Below are 20,870 nucleotides of genomic sequence, written 5' to 3'. Positions count from 1 at the left end.
GGAAAAATGGGTCTGTCTGTCTTTTGTTGTACTTTAATTGTTTAGTCTGATGTAATGTATACTCCCTAACAAAACCTGGGTGTCATTTGCAATCTGGTCAATGTTTGAATACTGGAGTGATTTAATTTTTGGTGCTTCTATCATAATTTCATTAACTAGGGGTTTGCTTATTCTGTGCCCAAATTCCAATTTTTTTGAGCACACTAAGCCAAACAGGGATCAAAAGTGGTATTATTATTAGAAAGAAAATGACTAGTGTGATGGAAAAATATCTAATCAACTATTCATTGTCAGGAACCTTTCATAGACAAACACTAATTATCTATTATTTGGTTCCGGTGTGTATTACAAGAACCATTTGCAGCCTCTGGTGAGGACAATCCTTTGAGAGACACTAGGCTGACCGAGGACAAGCTGAGGCAAACAAACATTTGACTGCAAAACAAAAACTGGAGAAAGCTGCAGTTTTTACAAGGGAAAGGATTAGCTGACTAAGCAATTAAAACACAACATATAAGGAGAGGTATAAATAAATTGCTTGTTTTTGGCATTCACGGCCGCAGCATGCACTGAAGATTGTTCCATTACAAAGAACACAGCCGAGGAAATATTAATCTCCACTGAACTTAAAATAACTCCAGTGACAAATTGAAATCAATACAAGCTGGTTAAAATGCTCAGAGGCTCATCACAGCTTTTATAACGCAGCAAAATGTGCTACCATGCAAACTTTTTCCAGCCTGAGAGAAGGGGTCGAGCAAGCGTGTACTGGTACTTAGCATCAACCTTGGAATCACTTACAGTACACGGATATCAGCCTGTTCTGATGACAGAAACAGGTAAGGCATTACAGAAGCCGAGGCGCCCAACAGCCTAACCCGCAGGGAACAAGCCAACTGTGAAGATGTGGAGAAACCTCACTAAAACACACGGCACATTTAGTGTGTGTTGAAATCCAGCTAAACAGAAGAAGTTCAAGATACATTTAAAGACATCTCTCTGCACAGCCAATACCGACGTTGAAAAAGTGTCATTCAAAAAGCAAGTGGCATAAATCACCCAGCTTTAGGACGACTAAATGATCTTGATGGATACTCGTTGCTCCCCCCGCTCGCCTGTCACTGCGGCTCCGTTTGAAAAAGTTGAAGACGAGATTTCCCCTGGTGTGAGCAGCAAATAGGTTTCTGCTTTTCAGTATATTCAATATGTGCTGACACCGCTGTTTAGATATATAACCTGGAAGCTTGAGAACAAGTGACTTTTCCCTTTTAGAGCTGGGAAATTTAGGGACTACTGGGCAGCAGCGGAGGCACTAATTTAAATTTCTTTATATGCATCTTTAATGCAGTTGCTGTGCAGTAGTCAGTTTTGATTAATAAATTACTTCCTGCACTTAGTAAAGACATCAAATTAAAACCTTGACTAGGGTTACTACAAGGATAATGGACCTTTATTGTGCATCTTGTTCATATATCTTTAGAGAGAAAAGGCCTGTGTGGGCAAAAATCACCTGTGACATTACAGATGACATGTACAGCAATATCTGCGCGAGCCGCTTCCGCTACATCACACACATTACCCCTGACCTACACTATGCATTTGTGCTGGCCTTAGCAAACTAAGTGATCAATGAAGCAATGACTGTGAGGCTGTTCTAGGACAATAAACATCTTAATTAAAATCTCATGGTCTGCTAACTGACCACATCTATCATTCTCTTTCCCTGCCCGTACACAAATATGGCTGAGCCAGCTTTGCTTTGGTCCAAACTCCAGTTTTTATTAATCTGCCGCACAAACTATATGTCCACATTAAAATGTATTTCCTCTAGTGGAAACTGACTGATAAATCACTAGTAATGTGTAAAGGATATCAACATGTGTTTGCACCAGCTTCATACTTCAATGCTGACGTGATCAATGTGAATGAGAGAAACATAACAGTGTGGATTTCTAGAAGAAATGAATTATCTCTAGATGGAAAAATAGGCTACAATACTGCTGGTTGGGACCTTCAAAAATGTGTATGTGTGTGTGTGTGTGTGTGTGTGTGTGTGTGTGTGTGTGTGTGTGTGTGTGTGTGTGTGTACAAAACATTTCTTGTATTTAATAACAATTTTAATAGTGTTTAGTAATGACAAATATGTTCCTCTAACTCAGCACATGTGCAGTAATTGAATTTAGTCCAAAGGGAAATATGTGCAGTCATTTATTTAATCCAATCAATAAATAAGTACCGACATTAAAGAACACCATTATATTGTACTATGTAAAACAATGCCACACACTAAAGGACATTACCCCGAGCATACACTAATCACGTTATCACCAAGAGGGAATTGCATTGTGACGTAAAGGGCCAGTTCGTAGCTATGGAAACCAACCGCATACTTCTTTGGGCAGATACAGGAAATGGGCTTCTCCAAGCTTGGTATCTCCCACGAGCCTAAAGCCATCGGTATGATTGGAAATCTGAAGCCATCTCCACCTTTAATAGGGGAGCCTGTTGATAGAGCAGCTCTCGTCTAGCTGCCTCCCATCATCCCCTTTTGTTCTCGCTGACTCTGAGGTCAAGGAGACTGCAGAAAGTAGTCCATGCTTATACAGAAATGCTGTCTTTGTGACCAGCTCCGTTTAATGTGCCTTTAATTGGGATCAGTAGAATATATAAAAAGCTTTTGATGGTGCCAACTCAAGTAAAAGTAATCTGAATCTCATATGTTCAGAAGCATGTTGAAATTCATTAGCAAGTTTATGTTGCACCACTCTGGCACTCAGCACCATCTCACTCATTCAGGGTGATAATTAACAATCTTCTAGACAGTGAAGCTCCATGTTAAAAAAAAAAAAAAAGGACAGGAGCCTCCTAGTTTCAACTGTAGTCGCATCATTTGTACAACCAGGCAGAGCACTGTAGCCACTAAGAATAAGCAATCACACCACCATCTGCATGATATATTTAAATAATCCTTAGCACCAGTTTGGTGCATACCAGAACATGTGCCAGTAATAAGTGAATGCTTCTGCTAGTAACCTTTATCTTATGTCTTCATGCAGTAATCTGCTGGTAATCCACTGTAATCCGGTATTTATTTTGTTAAACCCAATGATTCACTCTCTGTCTTATTAAAGAAAGCTCTATTATGCTTTGCAGCATGATGCGGGTGCAGAAACAGACACTGATAATGTGCTTTCTCAACCTGCTTCTGGGGGAGATTTGACTGCTCCATTTTATTTTTGACTGTGCTTGTGAATGTCTCTTACAAAATAAACATGTGGACAAGTTTGGAGCTGATGCTTTTTATCACCACATGCTTTTAATGAAATCTGTATCCATGGTTAGTTCAAATTATTAAAGTGCTTAGAGCATGAGAGCATGTCAAGTGTTTGGCTGTTTAGATATAGTAAAAAAAAATAATAAAACAGCTTTAAACAACCAAAGACTGCATAAGAAGCTACCTCCAGACATTGTGTGTCCCTCTAACCTTTTAAATGTACAATACACATGCATGTGCATACACAAAGTATGGGACAGACTAGGTAATACACTCAAACCCCTCTGGAAAGCCTCATAGTTCTCGAGTGGGTCTTGCAGGCAGAAATGTATACACAACCAGACCACTGAGGAGTGAAGGTATACACATGTCCTAACAGAGTCCCGTGTGTCAAATGTAAACTTTGTAATGAGCACATTTTTTTGGCTATGTTGGAGAAGCTTGAACCCAATTCCTAGGAGGATGCCACAAAAATCCTGCTGCTAATTGACGTGAATCACTGGAAAATGGAAACACACGGGGGAGAAAGTCCACCAGGAGCCTTACCGGTGTTCAGCGTGCCTGTGATGAGTCTGAACAGGTACTGGGCGAACTTGAAGATCTCTCGCTTGCACCTTTTTCTGCAGCTCATCTTTCCACCTTGGGGTGAGGGGGGGGGGGGGGGGGGGGGGGCTCGGAAAAGTCAGCACCAAAGGGAAAACTCAAGGCTTCAAGGTTAAAAAAAGAAAAAAGAACAAAAGTTTTGACAAAGTCCCAAAATGGGGTGAGCGTCCGCGTCTCTCCCGGACTCCTCTGGCTGTGTCGGCGTGGCCCTTGTGCCTGTGCGTGTGGCGGTAGTAAAGATCATGAGTGAGTGCAGAGCGGTGAACAGCGCTCGTCTTGCGTGGCTGTATGTGTATGTATCTGTCCGTGCTCCACAAGTGAGTGACTCCACTGCAAATCTGATCACCCTGGGGATGTTATGTGCTCTTTTGACAGGTCAATACTAATTGCTTACTGATGGTTTACCTCTTCTCCTCCCTCCCAACACTCCCTCCTTCTCTCCAGACTTTTCCTACAACTCCTCAGAGCAAGCACTCTCCTGCTCCTCTTCGGGTGTTACTAGAGACCACACACTGTTGGCTTCACGATACAGTGGTTATCCAGCGAGTCTCTCCCGCTCTGCTTCTCTCAGACACAACCAGACACACACTCCCACACTTGATCTCGTAGTGCGCCTGCTGCTCACTCTACTCGGCACCATCTGTGGATGTTTTACCGTCGCTGACGGTTGCCATGGAGGTGTGGCCTGATTGGCCCGAGAGTAGGAGGAGGAGGAGAAGAGGAGAGATAGAAAGCACACGAGGAGGTGGAGAAGACGAGAAATAAAGGAGAATTAAGGGGAAAGTGTCCACCTCAGTGAATCAGCAATGACAGGACATTATGGACCTGGCGCACGATGTGTAATTGAACGTTAAAAAATGAGTAATTGTAATAGCCTGTGTGAATGTGAGCTCTTGAGACACACAGATAAGGAAAGTGGTTAAGGGAAGTGACAAATAACACTGTAAAAATGTTTTTGTTTTTTTTTAAGTCAATAGACAGAATAAAGGCAGAGAAAAATAGTTTTAGTTGGTGAGTCAAGGCCAGTATTAATAATGACTGATAGGCTGCGTTCAGCGCTTGTGATGACTTTCGGACCAGCCAAGTGCATCATCTTCTCCATTAATTGGCCCACACTGTACCTCAATCGCACTCATTTATCAATGCCGAGCTCTCCCATCTGAATAGGCTGTCATTAAGTCAAACCTTTTACTGTTCTTTTTCTGCAGTCATACTACTGCAGTGCATCAGCAGAGGAAAACACTGAGTGGCATATTTCATATCCATCAGACTGATGGGTCAAGGTATAAAATAACACTGGGCTCAAATCTGTTTCAAAATGGGCTAGAAATTTACAGGTCACTTGATAGAGAGGCAGGTTTATTTTGGTGACTCTGACCTTGGAGTTCTTGTTGGTGTTTTAGGAGAGCACAAACACACATATATACACAAACACACACACACTTGTTGTGGACAGGTATGACCAATGAAAGGGTTGTTCCAAAGTTGGGGAATGAAAAAAACAGTGCTTCTAGAAAAACAGAAGATTTCAATGACTTGAAACATTGTGTGAAACTTCTTACTAGGTCAGAGCAGCACACAGAACTAGCACAGTGTCTTAATTAGGTGAATAATTTACAAGGTACCTGTGGGGCGTCGCAGTGCCTTTGTGACATTACTTGCTTTCTCAGACTTTGGCAGGGGAGATGACAGACACATTTTTAACATCAAGGACATTTAGTTTGCAGTACTTTGTAGTTTTTAAGGCACTGTTTGCTAAAAAAGAAATGCTTTTTAAAATCGACCCTCCCTACGTACTGTTGCTATGCTTTTTAAGTTTAAACAATGCTAATCATTCCTAGGGACAGTCCACTGTGCTCGTTGCTCCACCAGGCCCTCTCTCTTACTGCTTTGTTATGCTTTTCTCTCTACCTGCTACGTGCTGCCGCCGTCTGCACAGCCCTTCAGTTAGTCATTGTCAAATTACAACAATGATGCAAAAGCTAGTAATACAGCATAAATTGCTGAAAGCCTGGCTGGGTAAAAGGGTGAGCCTCGCTCAAAAACTTTCAGTCAATATCTTTGCACTGCTCTCTATGTTTAATAAATCTGGATCATAGGAGGCTTCAACTGCACCTCTCCACATTAAGTTTTTGACGCACAATTCAAGTAAAAAAAACAAAACAAAACGTAAAAATACATTTAAAAAGTTACATAATATGGATCAAAGTTACAATAGTGTGCTTGATAGCTACATATATGACATTGTGTTAAAAGTTCAAAATAAAGACAAGGAGTTAGGATCTTGATTAACTTGTGATGCAAGCAATAAAGGTTAAACATCATCATTCTCATCATTAATTATTATTATTATTATAATAATGTACTGCAGGTTAAATCTAGTTATTAGCCATGTTGTTACAGTATGGTTTTATTTAAAAAAAACAAAAACAAAAAAAACAGCTCTGACAAAATTGTGGACATCAAGAATGGTAAATTTGCTGTTTGTGAAGCTTCAAAAGCAAATCCCATGCTACACATTATTCAAAGGTTGTGGCGGTTTTGTCCACTCAATCATGAGCTCCTGTGAGCCACAGTTTTTAAATCTGCACCTGTCATCTATACCCTGGATTCCACCTCTATCCATGTCTCTGTAATTTCCATATAAGTGCCTGGGAGCATCCACACCAGGGCATTTCAGATCACATGATCTAATCTGAAAGCCAGTAACACAGTAAGTTCAACAAGGTCGGTCACCTTACCATTTCTGAGGTGAACAGATGGCCTGCTGCTCACTTGAGCGATTAGCAAACAAACACTGAGCATAACATCATCATTCAGGTACACTGTGTGTTGAGGAAGAAAAATAGAAGCAGCCCACATGACATGGCGATAGCATTTGGAGCAAGCATTCAGAACATCCAATTTATACTGATTTGATTTAATTTAGCCAAAGGAAACTTGCGAAAACCTCAGCACATTCCAGCTAAAAGCAAACTACACCATGTGCAGCCCTTAGGTTCTCATTCAAACACTATCAGCTGAATATGGCCGTGTTCATTTCTATGGCAAAGCAGATAAAGCTACTGAACACTTAAGTTTTGTTTAAGGTATCATGGCCTTATCATGGAACGACCGGACTAGACACTGTTGTTTCTATCAGAGGAGTTTTCTTTATGAAGTGCAGACCGATTTCGTGTCAGGTCCTCCTTAGCAGAAGTTATAGTCAAAGTTGTGCACCAGATAATATTAACAATGCCGATATGGCCTTACAAGCTCTTTGAAGCAAAGCTCAGTTGAAACGACTGGCGCAGAGGTTTAGGTGTATTTCCTCAAAATCAAACCATTACGCATCTACTTTGTCCCCTAGAATGATGAGTCACTAAAAAAATTTCTTTTTTCTGCCTGTTTGGATGGAGCGTGAGTGTTTTCATGTAGAACCCCGCAGCAATGACATGAGTAACATGAAATAGGCTCCATTTAGGGGGAACTTTACAGATATAGTGATCCGCCCCAACTGTGTGTTGAAGCAGCTTGGTCAGCTAGAAAACTACGGCTCGTCTTCAAACATGCCAACAACCTTTACTCCTCTGCGAAACTGACTCTTTCAAAACAATAGTAAAGTGTCTGCTATTAAACACTTGCTGCAACATAGAGAACATACACTTACACGGAAGCAAGCTTTGCTGTGGCAGAGAGAAAGCCACCTCCGGATCTTTGTGACAGTGTGTGACACAGTTCCATCAGCAAAGGTCAAAAAGTGCGAGCTTTGGGGAAAGTGTTCACTAAATTGAACCTCAGCAGCTGAGCCACAGTATATAAAGTACTCATCTAAAGTAGAGTGTGCTTCACTGCACTGGATAAATACTCACTATATCCAGGAAAAGGCAGTGAAAGCAGTTTTGCTCAAGCAGGACCCTGTACATGTCATCACATGGCCATCCACAGCCTTACACATGTCAGGCTGGTCTCAGTGTCTAATTCTTATGTCTTAGTTTCAATACATTTAGGCTTTAATACACCTAGGCCACTAATACACTACGTTAGCACTGGTGCTATTTGTATGGGAGAAGCAGGGTTTTTACTACCAATGCACAAAATGAGAAACCTCATTAACAGCAGAGGTACGGAAGTCAAATCCTACAGGCTCAGTATCTGCAGGCTGCCATTAGACAAGCCCTGAATATAATGTCTTGCAGGACCTGAACACATCACTTAATACCAGCAAACACTAAGATGAAGAATATCTCTAGAGCTCAGTACTGCAGCTCAGCATAGCAGAGCTTTTGTAAACAAGGCAAAAGCCAATATGCCATCAGCGCAATACAAAAGGCTCAGAACAGTCGTGAACAACAAATTGATGCACACACCTGAATGCATGGCACACATTGAATTAGGTTTTTATATATACACAAACTTCCTTACTATGTCTCCACAAGCTGCAGGTTTTTTCCCCCCTTTACAAACAAATCAATCCCAGTCCTAAAGATCTACAAACAAAAGCACACAAGTGAAGTATGGTAAGGTCCAGCCTCTTTTTTTCTCCTGTGAGTCAATAAATGTATATTGCAGCTCAAACACTGAATTTTAAAAGACAATGGGAAAAAAAAAACTTTAATGTAAATGACCAAATACCTGCCAAGTATAATCAATGTTAATGATCACTAAGGAAAATGTTAAATAAGCATTTCTTAAACAGCCACCCTTTCCAAAAAAACAAAAAAGGCAATAAGACAAAAGCTCATCAACATGAGTCACCACACTACGACACTACATTCTGCTGAGTGCACAGCTGAGGGGGGGGGGGGGGGGGGGGGCGGGGGACAATATAACTGCAGAATCCGTTCTGTTTACCGCCTTCTATAGGAATAAATTCTCAGAGACGTCCTGCATAAACACTTCTACCGCAGTCGATCTCAATATTAAGAAGAGGAATAACTGGAAACAGTAGATATACTCTATAGACTCTGGGTGATGCATTCACTTTCAAACACAACAGTTAAGTCTGGGCTCTCTGCCCAGGATTGCTTACTGAATAAAAAATGTTATGAGCCTCAAACATAAGGTAGTAATATGATGCATCACTGCCAAAAACACACAATAATGGTGGGGGATTGTCATGGAACAAAATAATACATAAATAAATAAAATCATAAAAAATGTAGGGAGTGTGCTTTAGCAAAAGCCTTTATATCCATATCCACTTCAACAGAGGCAATAACAACCCGGATCAAATGCGGCAAGATGGAATTAAACACATTTTTCACAGTAAATGACTGTAGTGTAATGACCTCATCAACATTAAAGGAAAATGAGGTTTCCCAACTATTTCTGGCTGGTACTTTTTGTCAGGGTCTTCTCTCTTCTCCTCCTTGAGCCATCCAAATAATTCATCGTCAGTGGCTCGAAAGTAAACTTTTCTACATTGTTTTAAACTCTCCTGCAGGTTTTTGTAACTAGTAAAAAACAGAGGAGCCATGCCTCTGGAGGCACAGGATGCTCCAAAGCTATGAAGCTAAACGCCTGCTGTAGTGGACTTCATGCTGCAGCCGATACGTTAAGAGCATATTAGGAAGTAAAAAAAAAAAAAAACACAAGTGTTTGAAGAGTTGTTGAGCTGTTGATGATAAACAGCCCCTTAAACATTGGCTCCATGCTTTTGCTGCTTTGTCCTCAGCAGATAAATGTAACAGTCTGGTGTGAAGTAAAGTGGCTTTTTGTTGGATTCGGACTTGAGTTGGACATGAGTACCAACAACCGATCAACAAGCACTAACCGACAATCCTTCCTCCTTGCTGACCAAGACTGGCTGAACACAACCACAGCCTGTTCTCTGGTATAGGCCGTTGACACAATCATGTAGTTTGACTTTATTCGAAGTTTTGAAAACTGTTTTTGCAACAGCATGGCTCAATAGCACAAGAGTCTAGGTGAGAAACAGAAGTACATGCAGTCCAGACCTGTCACCCATTGAAAAGCTTTGGTTAATTATGAGGCAAAAAAAATGCAGCGAACAATGCCCCAAATTATTGAACAGCTAAAATATGTATCAAGCAAAAGCTTTTAAAATGAAAGCAAGTAGTCTCCTCAGTTTCCACGAGCTTACAGAGTGTTGTTAAAAGAAGAGATGATGCATTGAAATGAAGGTGAGAGGCAGGTCAAACCCTGGAAACTTGGCCGGGCTTTCTGAGGGCCAACACAGAGACACAAACTCAGACTGACATCTATTCACATGCACATCTTTAACTTAAAGTCACCAATTAACCTAATAAAGAATGTACCTGGAGGAAACCCATGTAACCATGGGGAATACAAGCAAACTCCACACAGAAAGGCTGCACCGAGCAGGTAAACTTTATAGCTGTGAAGCGGAAGCGAGAATCAATTTACCACCATGCTGCCCCTAAATATGTATAAATAATAATATAAGTAAATATATTTAAGCATATGTAAGCTTGTCAAGAGTGCAGAGGAGAAAATGCCAATACTCTACTTGTGTGCTGCTGTTGTGGAGTGCAATAAATACTGATGCTCCATTCAAAAGGCAGAGTAGACCATAACATTTTTAGGGTTAATGGGGCTGAAGTGCCTGGAGGAAAACATTCAGAGCTTAAGCTATTCTATTAATTTGCAGGCGGACAAAAGACGTTAATACTAAACAAGTGAGCATGGTAAAGCATTTTAGTGGTGATACGTTCTTGTGGAGTTCTAATTTGGCTTTGTGAATGTTTTAGCACACCGACGGTTTACATCTATTTCTTCTTTTGACAACAAACACCTCCCAGTGATAACACAGTAGAATACGCCAACAACAAGATGATAAAAGAAGCCATCGGGGCCTTAAAATATGGTGATTAGAACGGTTTTGAACCAGGTAAATCAATTCAGGGCTTTTCCGAAACCCAAGGTTCACAGAAGCTGTGACAGTGCAGGGTGTCACTGCAGATAAGAGTCAGGTTGATATCTGAAGACTGTAATGAATTGCTCATGACATCAGAGTAGTAACGCCAGCGCAATTGCTCCCTTTAGGGCACCGCTGAAAAACATATGGAATATCTCCTTTCATTAAAATGCATTTCCCTACTTTGTATGCACTTTACGGAGCACTCAGGCACAGTGCGTATATTCTGCCTTACAGCAGAATGATAGATGGTTACACTGAACATATGGCAGGTTTAAAACTGTAGTCTGTGTGAATGCTTATCAATGGCCGCTGCAGTCTGTCTTCATTGGCATTCATTACCCTCCCTCAGAATTGAATTTTGAAAAAGGTCATTACGGAAAACTGATATAATCCCCATCATTATAAATCTGCTGATGGGCTACTTATATCAGCACGCGGAAACCTGAAACGCCATCTTGCGCTCCTCCAAGTGAAAACGCAGTACTGTGCCATTCTGTCAGTACTCCTCAGGTCCACAGGCGACATTTTATCTACACTCAGGTATCTTACCAGAGCTATTTGGGGAAATAAGGGCTCATGAACAAGACACTGATAAGCATGCCTTGCTTTGTATGTCCATTCACACAAAGCTAAGACACAGACTGAAAAAGAAAGCGCTTATTTTGGGAGGAACTTTTGCCCCAAAAAGTGCTGTTTGCACATTTATTTTTTTTGCAGGTGCTGAAATGGTAAAATTAGGTCTGATGGTAATGCCGACTAAAGCTGCTTTCACACTGCAGTCCTTAACACTGGAAACTGATGTATTGTTGAGATCTGTATTTTTTAGAGGCATAATGATTTCAGTGTGACTGATATCCGATATATATACATGCATAAACATCTGCCAAAAAGAATTTTGTTGAATTCTTACTATGAAGATCTTAAGTTTACAGTGCCACCACATTCACCTGTGACATTTTCTTAGTTCTATTTTCATATGCTTTCCCACAAAGACTAGTCAGGATAGGCGCTTAGCGTTTTGCTTGAAATACTAAAACCTCATTATCCCCTCACTGAACAATGTCCTTCACACTTCTCCCCCAGTCAATGCAACAGAGTGTATTGCAGACATTAAGACTATGAATTAAAATATGAATTCTTGATTGCTAGTAAATCAAATTTCGGACCAGATATTAGAGTTAAAACTGACATTATCAATGCAATCTTATATGACAATGTGATTTGGAATTTTGGGCATATTTGTAGGAATCATAAACATCTGTCTCTTAAGTAAGTTCAGTGCTGCTTCCACCCGTTAATGAAGCAGGTGAACTCGCCATGTGACTGGTGTCCTTATCAAAGAAAGGAGGGCATAGAAGTCAATTCATGAGGCGCCTGCCGTTTGATAATGAATGCAGGTGATGTGACTGAACATCGCTGATTAGTAATGCTAATGTTTTTAAGTTGCTCATGTGCTATAATGGCACTATGAAGTGCTAGAGAACAATGAACCCATCTGTAATCATGTGCAATCACTCTCCCTTACGTGATAAACATATAATGATGCAGTCAGAGCCAATTTTACCCATCAGGAACTCTGCTAACTTCCCACATTATAAAGATATACGAAGCAAAACAGTCAAGCCTACGGTTATTATAAGTGTACAGGACTGAAACAGCACTTCTGAGAGTTTAAAGGACGCCTTCACTGATTTTGAACTTCCCTCTTTCGGTTCTACTTTGAGTAGTACATGTACATAAACACCAATAAACTTCCCATTGACTTCGATATATTAAAATATCTCATCACTTGGAGGAGCCTTCTGTCCAGATCATGTTATGTTGTGACTCTCACTATTTCATGGTCAACCTGCTTTTCCAGAGCTTCCCCAGATGACATCAACTGAAGTCTTAATGATAGAAACTCCTCCAGGTGATCATCTGGAATAGTTTTTCAGCGAGAAGCAGAGAAGTATTTTAATACGGGGAAGTCAGAGGGAAGTCATAAACTAAAACCATTGAAAGCAAGTTGAAATTTGGTAAAGTCGCCCTTTAAGAGTTTCATAATTTTATAAGTTTAGCATTGTATGACAATCCAATTAATTACTAAATGAAATAATGTGCTGATGAAGTGATTATGACAAAACTCATCTGCTGCAGCCACAAATTGCACTCTTGATTTCAATATCAAATGTACTTCCCACAATACGTACTGTACCTAGGATTTGGTGATGCAGAATTGTATGGGCTGTAATATAATCAACAGTAGTTTGATAGAGCAATGCATATGCATCCATTTTAAAATTCCAATTCCCAATCATTGACATTTCTCTTCAAACATTTTTTAAAATTACGAGACGTAATTTTAGGGATATCGCCAGTTATTTTGCAATTGTTTTCCTGAATATATCATTTTCCCAAAGGTCAATAAAAAAAAAAAAAAAAAGGAAAGATAGGAAATCACAATGTGTCTGAGTAATGAACACATCAAGCCAAGGGACAGTAATTAACCTCATCTTCTCCTCCTCATCTCTCAGTTTGATTGAGTGAGGGGGTCAGCATTTGTTTTGACTGAGAGAAAAAGCAATAATGATCTGGAAAGCATCACTGCCCCATATTTACGGCTCTGCGGGCCAGCCGGGTCTTTAAATATGATGGCACACTAAAAACACAGACATCATGAATCTCAAACTGTTTTCTGTAGATGACAGAACAGGAAAATGGGGGCAGGATATTTCATCAGAACAATGTAGATCGCATTTAAATTAGTGGATTTGGTCCAGTACTAAACTAACATCAGTTTTTCCAGAGTGAAAGACCAGGTCATCACAAAACATATTTCAAAGATGCAGATAACATCATCTGGCACAACACATATTATAATACTGAACTGGAGCAAGTCTGGGCTGATTCCTTTATCTAGCTTAAGAGATGCATGACATTAACACAAACAACAATGCGTTTGTTTTGCTCAACACTGACAGGGATACAGGAGGACGCAGCTTCATCTTCACATTGTATAATGTTCAACTTGGAAACGCTCAAAATGTCATTAGTGTGGAAGTAGTTGCGAATCCCGGGTTTCTGAGCAGAATCTCAAATTCTCTAGGGCTATCGATCCCAATACCCTGGCAAGGCCCTCTGCATACAAATTAGTTTGTTTATGAAGCAGCATTAAACATTTTCTGCATTTGATACACTTTCAAACAGTTGCTACATAGTTGTGCTTATCACCCATTTGGAACCAATTTGTCCTTACTTTGTCCTAAAGACTGAATAATGTGAGGTTATGCAGAGCCACTAAGATGGTAAAGTCCTTGTTAATGTGCTGATGAAAGCCAGGAGAGATACTGTAACTAGCCATACATAGTATTTATATCTCCCTGTACACAGCCAGGAAAATGTTGCCTCTGTTTTACTCAACTCTTTCCCCTTGTAAAGTCGGTAAAAACCACAAAACCTGAAGTCTCTGAACCAAAGCGTGGTTGAGCATTTTGACAGAGTGTGAACATTACTCGCGACACTCTAAATCATTGATGAGAGCTATAGTGGCTGGAGCAAATTCACCAAGGCAACCTTTAGTTAGCTCACTAATAATGTGGCAGAAATAGCCCCGAGCTTTTGAGGAAGGGAGTAAAATACGAGGTTGGAGCATTCGTTTACTGCTCTGTGGCGGCTTTTTATACTGCAAGGGTCCAATAACTGCCACTGTTATGGACCATGTAGAAACCATAGCAACTGAGCTAACACACACACAACACACAATTAAAAAAAAAAACTAAGGGAGTGAAGGGAGAAGATCCAAGACACCACCAAAGTGAAACTTGTGGCAAAGGACAAATCAAGGTCAACAGCAACTGGACTATGAAGTTATCTCAAATGTATCTTATTAATTGAACAAGACAAATGGCCTGCAGCCACAGCAGTGATGTTGTTAGACTATAGACAGAGTGGCGCCTTAGACAAAATGCTAACATCAACAATGCTAAGCTGCAGATCTTATTCCGGTAAAGTCTGGCTGACACTAGAAGGTATCCACCTGATTTGATTATCTCAAACTGCTAAATTCTCCTTTTAGCATCAGAACTGCTGACAGAGGCCACTACCATCAAGGAAAACCACTGCCATGAAGGGGAATATTTACTGTAGGTGGTATGTGTCAAAGTAACATCCACATAAATAGCAACAAAACACTGCCCAAATTATCAGGCAGCATCCACTGGTTACCCCCCCTTTTCCATTTTGCATTGTGGTGCAATTCCGCCCCACCGGCTTTATCAAAGCACTCACACCTTTAGGTTTTATTTATTTAATTATTTTTTGCTTCCCATACAACTTCAAAGTTCAAAAACTGAACTTTCACTTGCTGCCTAATCCATCCCACCCATTGACAGTTGCCGGTGTAACAAAATAATCAATGTTATTCACTTAACCTTTCAGTGGTGCAGCTGATTGGTGCATTTTACAACCTGTGTAACATTTCAAAATGGAATTTGCAAGAGAAATGTGTCCCTGTATGCTCCACACTGCTAGGATAATCAAACTGGGGGGTGGGGGGTGGGGCTGGTGAATGGTTGCCGGTATTATTAAACGGCCCCGAGCAAAGACACACTGAGCAAATAACAACCCACTAATCCCACTAATGTGGGAGAATTGCCCTGAAGAGTCCATCGCATGTAGCAGTGTTTGTGTTTAAAACATGTGACCATTTATTCAAGTCAAGTCAAGTCAGCTTTATTGTCAGCTCTTCCACATGTACAGTACATACAGAGAAATTGCTACTCTTAGGACCCATGGTGCATACAGATAACACTAACAGAGCCTATAAATCTAGATCAAATATAAAATACAACTATACAATAAGGGCATGTAAAAAAAATTATAAAAATAAAAATAAAGTAAAATAAAGTAAATAAAGCAGAGCAAGGCACATGGCAGATAGAGAAACCAGTGAAGTGCACAAACAGTGCAAATAAAAAGATTTTATTGCAAAAAAGCTTGTACAGTCTGATTAAAGTGACAAAGGGCTCAAGAGCAGTTCTTTTATTTAAACTGACTGAAGAGGTAGTAGAACAGTGTCTGTACTATGCTGAATGAGTTTTCACTATCAAGTATTCCTTAATAGTGTAAGTGTTTCACATAAATTTCACTATACATGTTTCACAAAAAGTGTGACATTCTCATCCGGTCAACAAACTTTAAATTCACTTATTCTTTGGTTACTTATGAAGGCTTTCTTTGAACCTTTTAACAATAGGAGGCCTAACAGTATTCCCTCTTGCGGAAAGCTATTTAGTGAAAGAGTGCCCTGAAGATGATAAAAAATAAAACAACTTAGTCGCTGCCTTGGGAATTGGCAAATTACACTCACCACCATGCAGTACAAATGATCATTAGCACTGTAATTACTGGGAAGCCATCATGTTTGAAATTCATCAGTCGTAGTGGATTGCCAGTAAGCGCTCCTACAAGTACAAGGAAATGCGGTAGGATAAGGTTTTAAAAAAAAGAAAAAAAAAGAAAAATAATGTGCCATCCACCCAATTAGAGGTTCCTGGAAATAACAATTGTGGAACATCCAGAGCTATTGGAATCACGTGCTGTTACTTTTATAAGCCATCTGTGCGATGACCCAACAGTCCTTTTATTAATTTCAAGAAGCTGAACTTTTTGCACGAATCCAGGCAAGTATTATTAATCCATAACTGGAGCTTTTACTTGGGCGGGTTCCATGATGTCGAACAAATTCACAGCAAGAACTCACACAGACAATATTCTCTGCCAAGTGTTTCTGTTAGTGTTGAGGTAAAGTGAACTGTCATAACAAAGCATATATTGTGACATGCTAAAAAGCTCTGCAGGCCAGCTGAGAGCCTTCTCTTCTCCATGACCCCGTTTTGTTTGGTTTCTTTCGGGAGGCCTGGTGTGGTTCGTTGACCTATTTCCAGTAACGTGTGCGTTTGTCGACGGCCCGACACACACAGTCTACAACAGTTACTTAAGAAGGGTACGTCTTGTCCTCTGGGAGCACTGATACTCCTGTTTTTCCACTCGAGTGAGAACAAATGGGACTGGTGCCATTAGCGAAGCAGCAGGTATAGAGGTTGCCCTTAATGTGTTGCTGCACTGGTGAGACATCCCCAACCTTGTTCTCTGGGAAAGTGAGAAAAATGCAGGAGCGCCTTTTAAAAACCGAGGGACTAATAAGACACTGATGTCCGGCTGTACAGTGAGAACGAGACCATTGCTATGACATAAAGATAATAAAGTGACAGAAGTGCAATTCACCAAGATCAGGCAGACTAGGGGTTTCAAAAGGTACCCGGTCAAGGGTTTTGATTAGAAGTCAGGCTGTATAACTGACTACTGGGCACAAACGTTTAAAACGTATGTTCATTATAGTGGTCAGTACCATTTAAAGCGTTTTAATAATATTTCCAATACATGGCATAATTTCCAAATAATGGCAAAACGAAACAATGTAATCTTCAGAACCTTAGTTGGTCCTTGCATTTTATTTCTATAAAAAGTAGATTGTAGAAAAGTGCAGCTTGTGGGATGGTTGTATCGGTTTGCTCCTCAGTAAAATGGACAGGGTGCGCGATAATTTTGTACAGAAATTCATGTTCTCGGAGTATAAACCCTATAGTTTGGGAATTTGCCATGACTTCTCCCTCTAGTGCCACCAGTAAGTACAAATGTTAGACTTATGCAATATAGACTATGGAACTTTGGAGACCCTTCCCAGAGACCTCTACGGAGAATACATTTTGCTCTTGTTATTCTTAGCATGGCTAAACATGGAAAATGCAGCACGGAGGCAACAGTAAAGCAGCTGCTTTGCTAGCAGCTGGCGCTTCGGACAGCAAATATCCGACTGGCTCTTACGTGTTGGCGACAGCTAAAAGGAATAAATGGATGGCAGACAGATGCGGCGCCGCTGGTCGCGTTAATGGACCGGTAAGTAATAAGCCGTGGGCGACTGTGGCGCAGGAGATAGAGCGGTCGTCCACCAATCCCACAGTTGTTGGTTCGATCCCAAGGTCTCCTCTGGTCACGTGTCCTTGAGCAAGATACGGAACCTCCACTGCATAGTAGTACCCCCATCAAGGGGTGTGCGTATGGGTGAACGATGAGCAGTGTAAAGCACTTTAGTTGTAGAAAACCACTGTATAAATGCAGACTATAATAACTCATTAGCTGGCTACGTCTTGGAGGTTTAGCAAACTTCATTAAAAAATAAAAATGAATTCACCTTCTAAACGATTATTATTACAAAAAAATACTGAGAAAATAATTTACTACCTATCCCTAAGCTTTCATAAAGTTAATTTGTGTAATATATTACAGTTAATACCTGACACATGGAATACTGTCCTTTAGTTTCTCGTTATTAATGCTTCAGTAAAGGCTATTATTGGGGGTATTGTAGTGTTTTAGTTACTGTCAGAGACATCCAGTTTTATCAGTCCAGCTGCAGCAGACTCCAGTCTGTTCAACAGATTTCTGCTCGAGTCTCAGAGGAGCAGCTTTTTCATTCTGTTGCAGTCCGTCAGCTTCAAGCTGTAACACGTAACTTTTCTCTGCCGTTCGGGCAAAGCCTGCACCTTCAGCCATCTGTCTCCGTCTATTCTTGTACATGCACCGTCTTTATCTATTCCTTCCACCGTTTCCCCTGCTAATTACTCTGCCCTTTCTCTCTCGTCTTGGCCATTGTCTTCCATGCTTCACCTTCCACCATTTATCTGCTCACAGATGTCTCCAGTGGTCTGCATTGCTGGGCTTAAAAAGGTTGTTTACACTTCAACAGTATCTAACCTTGGTGACCAGGCTTGACTGCAGGATATTGGCATTGCGAGTACACAATCAGGCAAAACTGGGAGAGTATTCAAATGGCAGCCGCATTAAAATCCCCCACAAGGCAGGAATTACTCCATCAAAGACTATCAGTGCAGGATTTGTATTTTAATGTAATTTCAGACCTTAGTTTGCAATTTCACAATATTGCAAATTGAGATGGAGTCTCCTCTCTGTAATTCACGGGCTCTTGCGAAACGTTTAAGATCAATCAATTTAAGATCAGCAACAGGAAAAAGCCTTCCATTTGTGTAAGCGCACAGGACACGGGAGAGAGTACAGGCGAGACACACAGGCAGGCCCCATCTCTTCCATTACCAGGGTGGTGATTTGTTTTCCTAATGAGGTTGCAGAATTACCATCATTTTAATTATTCACTTCACTTTGACTTAGGAGTGCAAAGCAGATATGTCTTCTTGAAAAGGAAGTGCTGCAATTAAAGCCTGAAGGAGCGTACAAGAAAACACAGTGAACCAACATGGAGGAAGTCAGAGCAACACAAACATATTCTACACGTACCACTCCACATTATGCTCGTATATAATGGCTAAATCCTGTTTTTAATGATGAATCAATATAAAGCTCCCAAAACCCCAACTTTTTTCCCCCCCTCCTCGCCGCTACATTAATACTTCCTCTAATTTAGATTCACGATCTCATTTAGCAAAAGGTGTAAGTGTCGCCCATGTTGCAGATCGTTTGACTGGTATTTAACATGAGCAAAAGTCAAGCTAATAAAAATGCAGACAGCCAGACTGTCTGAGAAAGAACCAATATCTAATAGATTGAATACACGAAGTCATAAAATGGCCATGATGTGTAAACGATTAAAAACACAACATGCTGTGGAAAGTTGAAAATCTGGCTCCTCAGATAAAAGGTAGATTTAATTTTAAAAAATCCTCAGTATCGTTCCAAAAAGTTCCACAACCAGAGACAGAGTAAAATGCAAGTGACTACGAAAGATGTAGACAGCTTAGAGCTTGGAACAATATTATCCATCTATTTTTGTTGAGTAGTCTGACATAATTAAAACATTATGTCAAACAATTACGTGTTTAACTTCAGAGCTGCATCTTTTTTTCTTTTTTTAAATGTAGTAAATCTAAACAAACTATTCCAAAATGACCATCGGTTTGCTACTTTATAACAAAATGGTATATTAACAGATAAATTATGTTTTTATTGTGAAATCCTGGGACACATTCTGACCACCATGTAACTGGCAGCCGGCCTGTTGGATGGGAGCTTCACTGGGATGCTCCCAGTGGAAATACAATCTTTTGCCGGGTTCTTCTTGCAGCGACAGGCTGCTGCAGCCATCTGGGATGGTCCCCACACTTTGTTTTAGACTAGTCATTATCATGTCATCAAGTAATGGTTTCTAATAGAAGTGTCACAGAGATGTCTGAGCTGCAGCAATACAATGCTTTCAAACACTGCTTCATGCCTTTGAGTAAAGAAGCTGGAATTTATGTTTCTTTCTGTTGCTACCTGTGGCATTTACAGTTCATCCCAAACAGCTGACCTGCAGCAGGAAACAGGTGAAACAAATTTTGCTTTGTGAATGGGATTTATTTTCTAGTACAAAACACAGACACACAAAGCAAAGTAAAAAAAAAAAACAGTTAAGAAAACCTTTCATGAGCAGGGTATTGATTATGCCTTGTGTGATTTTAATTGATAAAATTTGTATTTATTTATGATTCTTCAGATGCTTAACCCTTATGTTGATCATTAAATACATCTCACCCTATTAGACTGTCTCAGAGGACAATATGCATGAACTTGTGCAGTATTTCAAGCCTGGCAGTAAAACTCTGCCTGCTCCTTGGATGCTGTCTAACAAACAGTGGAGTGGAGATAAATTAGGCCGTGAAAGGGACAGGTGTGTTAAAGCCGAGTGACACACACACACACTCGAGAAAGTCGTTTCTGCCCTGCGGAAGACAAAGGCTTACGAGGTTTCGCTGTGCCGGGTATCAATCAGGAGATCCTATTTATAGAGGGACCTGGCCACTGCTAGAATACAAACACTTGAGTGAAGTAGGTTACCAGCAAACGACTGTACCATCCGCCGACAAACAGAAAGGAGGACGAGTGAGGAAGAGGTAACCGGGTTGAGGGTAAGTTATGCAGAAGTAGCCAATGATTAATGACAGTCACAAGTTTCCCAAGACTAATGTTGCACACTATAGTTAGATTACGAACATCTACAATACTGTGTTGCATTTTCTGCTCCACAATACAAAAGACCTAATTTCCTTCTGCTGC

At 40.5% G+C, this 20,870-nt stretch overlaps 1 protein-coding gene across 4 annotated transcripts in view; it reads right to left on the bottom strand.

Moving 5' to 3' along the window:
* Window positions 1-20,870, bottom strand: part of kcnip4a (potassium voltage-gated channel interacting protein 4a) — a 116,596-nt gene that overhangs the window by 76,911 nt on the left and 18,815 nt on the right. The window contains exon 1 of one of the 4 annotated variants that reach the window (XM_067525192.1): window positions 3,821-4,521. The exons of the other annotated variants lie outside the window; for them this stretch is intronic. Within the exon in view, the coding sequence (XP_067381293.1) occupies window positions 3,821-3,905 (85 nt within the window). The 5' untranslated portion in view covers window positions 3,906-4,521. Of the gene's footprint in view, window positions 1-3,820; window positions 4,522-20,870 lie in introns of those variants that run through there. 4 annotated transcript variants of the gene reach the window in all.

The sequence above is a fragment of the Channa argus genome, chromosome 12 (genome assembly GCF_033026475.1).
Source record: "Channa argus isolate prfri chromosome 12, Channa argus male v1.0, whole genome shotgun sequence".
Taxonomy (NCBI): Eukaryota; Metazoa; Chordata; class Actinopteri; order Anabantiformes; family Channidae; genus Channa; species Channa argus.
This window is presented reverse-complemented; position numbering and strand designations above follow the sequence as displayed.